The sequence below is a fragment of the Ceratina calcarata genome, unplaced genomic scaffold, assembly GCF_001652005.2.
Source record: "Ceratina calcarata isolate Rehan_Ccalc_2016 unplaced genomic scaffold, ASM165200v1 scaffold3106, whole genome shotgun sequence".
Lineage (NCBI taxonomy): Eukaryota > Metazoa > Arthropoda > Insecta > Hymenoptera > Apidae > Ceratina > Ceratina calcarata.
The window spans coordinates 2,724-4,974 of record NW_017153628.1 but is presented as its reverse complement, the minus strand read 5'-3'; the positions used below and the strand labels follow the sequence as shown (position 1 = coordinate 4,974).

Genomic DNA, 2,251 nt, shown 5'->3' with positions numbered 1-2,251 from the left:
GTTGCGGTTTCACTTGAGAACAAAGAAGTGAGCGCTCTCAGTTTCTCTCTGCTTAGAGCATATGCTCTAAGTGATGTAAGGTCAATGTCCCTCAATTTGTTATCTTTGGTGAAAGTTTTCGTTGATCGTTGATTTTGATTTGATAGATTTTTTCCCTACTTTTTATTGTTTCTGCAAAATGAGTAAAAAGTTGATACTGGATGTCCTCAAAAAAACAAGATCCTCTTCAAAAATAATTAATAAACAAGAGGAACTTAAAAGTGAAAGTGAGAATGATAACGACTCGATCACATCAAAATATTTCGATATTAAAAGAAAACGAAAGCGTAATTCCGTGAAAATCCAATCAGACACTAAAACAATTGATGAAGAAACAAAGAGCAAAATTAATGAAATAAATACCGAATCAAATCCTCACGAACATAATGCAGTTGACGATAAAATTAAAAAACGTAAGAGTATTCAATCAGAAAATGAATCGAACACTGAAACAATTAATAATGTGATTAATAAAGGAACAAATAGCAGCATTAATGAAGTAAATACTGAATCAAAGCCTGAGACATGCGAAACAATTAACAATAAGATAAAAAATCCAATCGAAACAGTGGTTAACCCTAACAAGTGGATGCCCCAAAACTGGGAGGTTATGTTAGAAAATATTAGGAAAATGCGATCGAACGAAACGGCTCCAGTGGATTCCATGGGCTGTCACAAGTGTTCGGATCCAAACGCAGATCCAAGAATCTCCAGGTATCAATTTTTGGTCCAAGTAGTATAAAAAATTCGTAACCCTAAACTTGAAGGAGTATCTCTTGGTACACAACATGTGATATTTTTTCTTTATTCAATGTATTAAAAATTCTGAAAAGAGTCAGAATATGTGAATAGTATATGTGAGAATTTTTACAATTTTCAATGCAAACTAAAGTAGGAAAAAGTTATTATAGCATATTCATTCATTTACAGGTATCAGTCTTTAATCGCACTGATGTTGAGCAGCCAGACAAAGGACCAGGTCACCCACGCAGCTATGCAGAGACTTAACACCTATGGCTGTACGCCAGAAATAATCATGAACACTCCTGATGACGTTTTAGAACAGTTAATCTACCCTGTTGGCTTTCGTAAGGTATATATTGATAAATATAATTAAAACTATGACAATTTATGAATGAAACATTGAAGAGATTCGATGAACGAATCAATAATTATTCTAGAAAAAGGTGCAGTACATAAAGAAGGCGTCGAAGATCTTAATTGAAGAATATAAGTCTGATATTCCAAGGACATTGGAAGATTTGTGCAAATTGCCGGGAGTTGGACCGAAAATGGGGCACATATGCATGAGAATTGCTTGGAACGAGGTCTCTGGAATTGGAGTCGATACTCATGTTCATAGAATTTGTAATAGGATTAGTTGGGTGAGAAAGAGGACGAAAACTCCGGAAGAAACTAGAATGGATTTGGAAGAATGGTTGCCTAAGCATTTGTGGTGTGATGTTAATCATTTATTAGTTGGATTTGGGCAGGAAATTTGTTTACCGAGGTTTCCAAAATGTGAATCATGTTTGAATAAAGATATCTGCCCTTCGAGCACGATTAAAAATAAGAAATAAGGGAAACAGTATATTTTTATAATTCTTTCTCAATTACTTGTTAATTATTGACGGTAGCGAGAAATGTTTTAAACGAAAGTTGTAGCTCCGACTGTTAGCTACAAGTAAGCTTGTATGCAATTCTCCTTTAGGTCCAATAGTGCAGGAATAATTAAGAAAAAAAAACGAAACTAGGTAAAAATGTAATAATTTAAATCGGTTTTAATTAATTCGTTAATTGTTGGACTTGAAAGAAAATTGTATAGAATCTTAGTTTTAGTTGACGAGTGCAAATTTAGAGCTACAACTTTTGTTTAAAATAGTTATTGCTAGCATCAATAATTAACGAGTTAGTGATAATAAATCGAAATCGACAATACCTGGAAGTGTCACAAAAATTTGATTTTCGATTCTTATAAGTTACTCGTAAATTATCGATGCTAGCGAAAAATGTTGCAAGCAAAAGTTATAGCGGTAGTAGTCTATCACAAATAAGGTGCTCTATTATTTGTAACTCCAATGATTAACGAGTTATTAACAATAAACTGGTACTCTATTAAAAAATCCTATACTGAGGAATCTATATCATACTCATGATGATGATTATTAAGAAAATATTGGATTTGCAAAAAAATTATACAGAACTATATTTG

At 32.8% G+C, this 2,251-nt stretch overlaps 1 protein-coding gene across 1 annotated transcript; it reads left to right on the top strand.

The window, feature by feature from the left end:
• The first annotated feature begins 52 nt into the window (after positions 1-52).
• Nthl1 (Nth-like DNA glycosylase 1) lies at positions 53-2,245 on the top strand. The gene is made up of 3 exons (XM_018023916.2): positions 53-753; positions 970-1,132; positions 1,221-2,245. Exons 1-3 carry the CDS (start codon positions 179-181, stop codon positions 1,617-1,619), a joined length of 1,137 nt encoding a protein of 378 aa, XP_017879405.1. The 5' UTR covers positions 53-178; the 3' UTR covers positions 1,620-2,245.
• The last annotated feature ends 6 nt before the right edge of the window (positions 2,246-2,251 follow it).

Excerpts from the sequence above, each read along its gene's own strand:
- Nthl1 (XM_018023916.2), top strand. The coding sequence starts at position 179 with ATGAGTAAAAAGTTGATACTGGATGTCCTCAAAAAAACAAGATCCTCT. Across the intron at positions 754-969 it reads GCAGATCCAAGAATCTCCAG|GTATCAGTCTTTAATCGCAC; the intron begins GTATCAATTTTT and ends ATTCATTTACAG. Across the intron at positions 1,133-1,220 it reads ACCCTGTTGGCTTTCGTAAG|AAAAAGGTGCAGTACATAAA; the intron begins GTATATATTGAT and ends TAATTATTCTAG.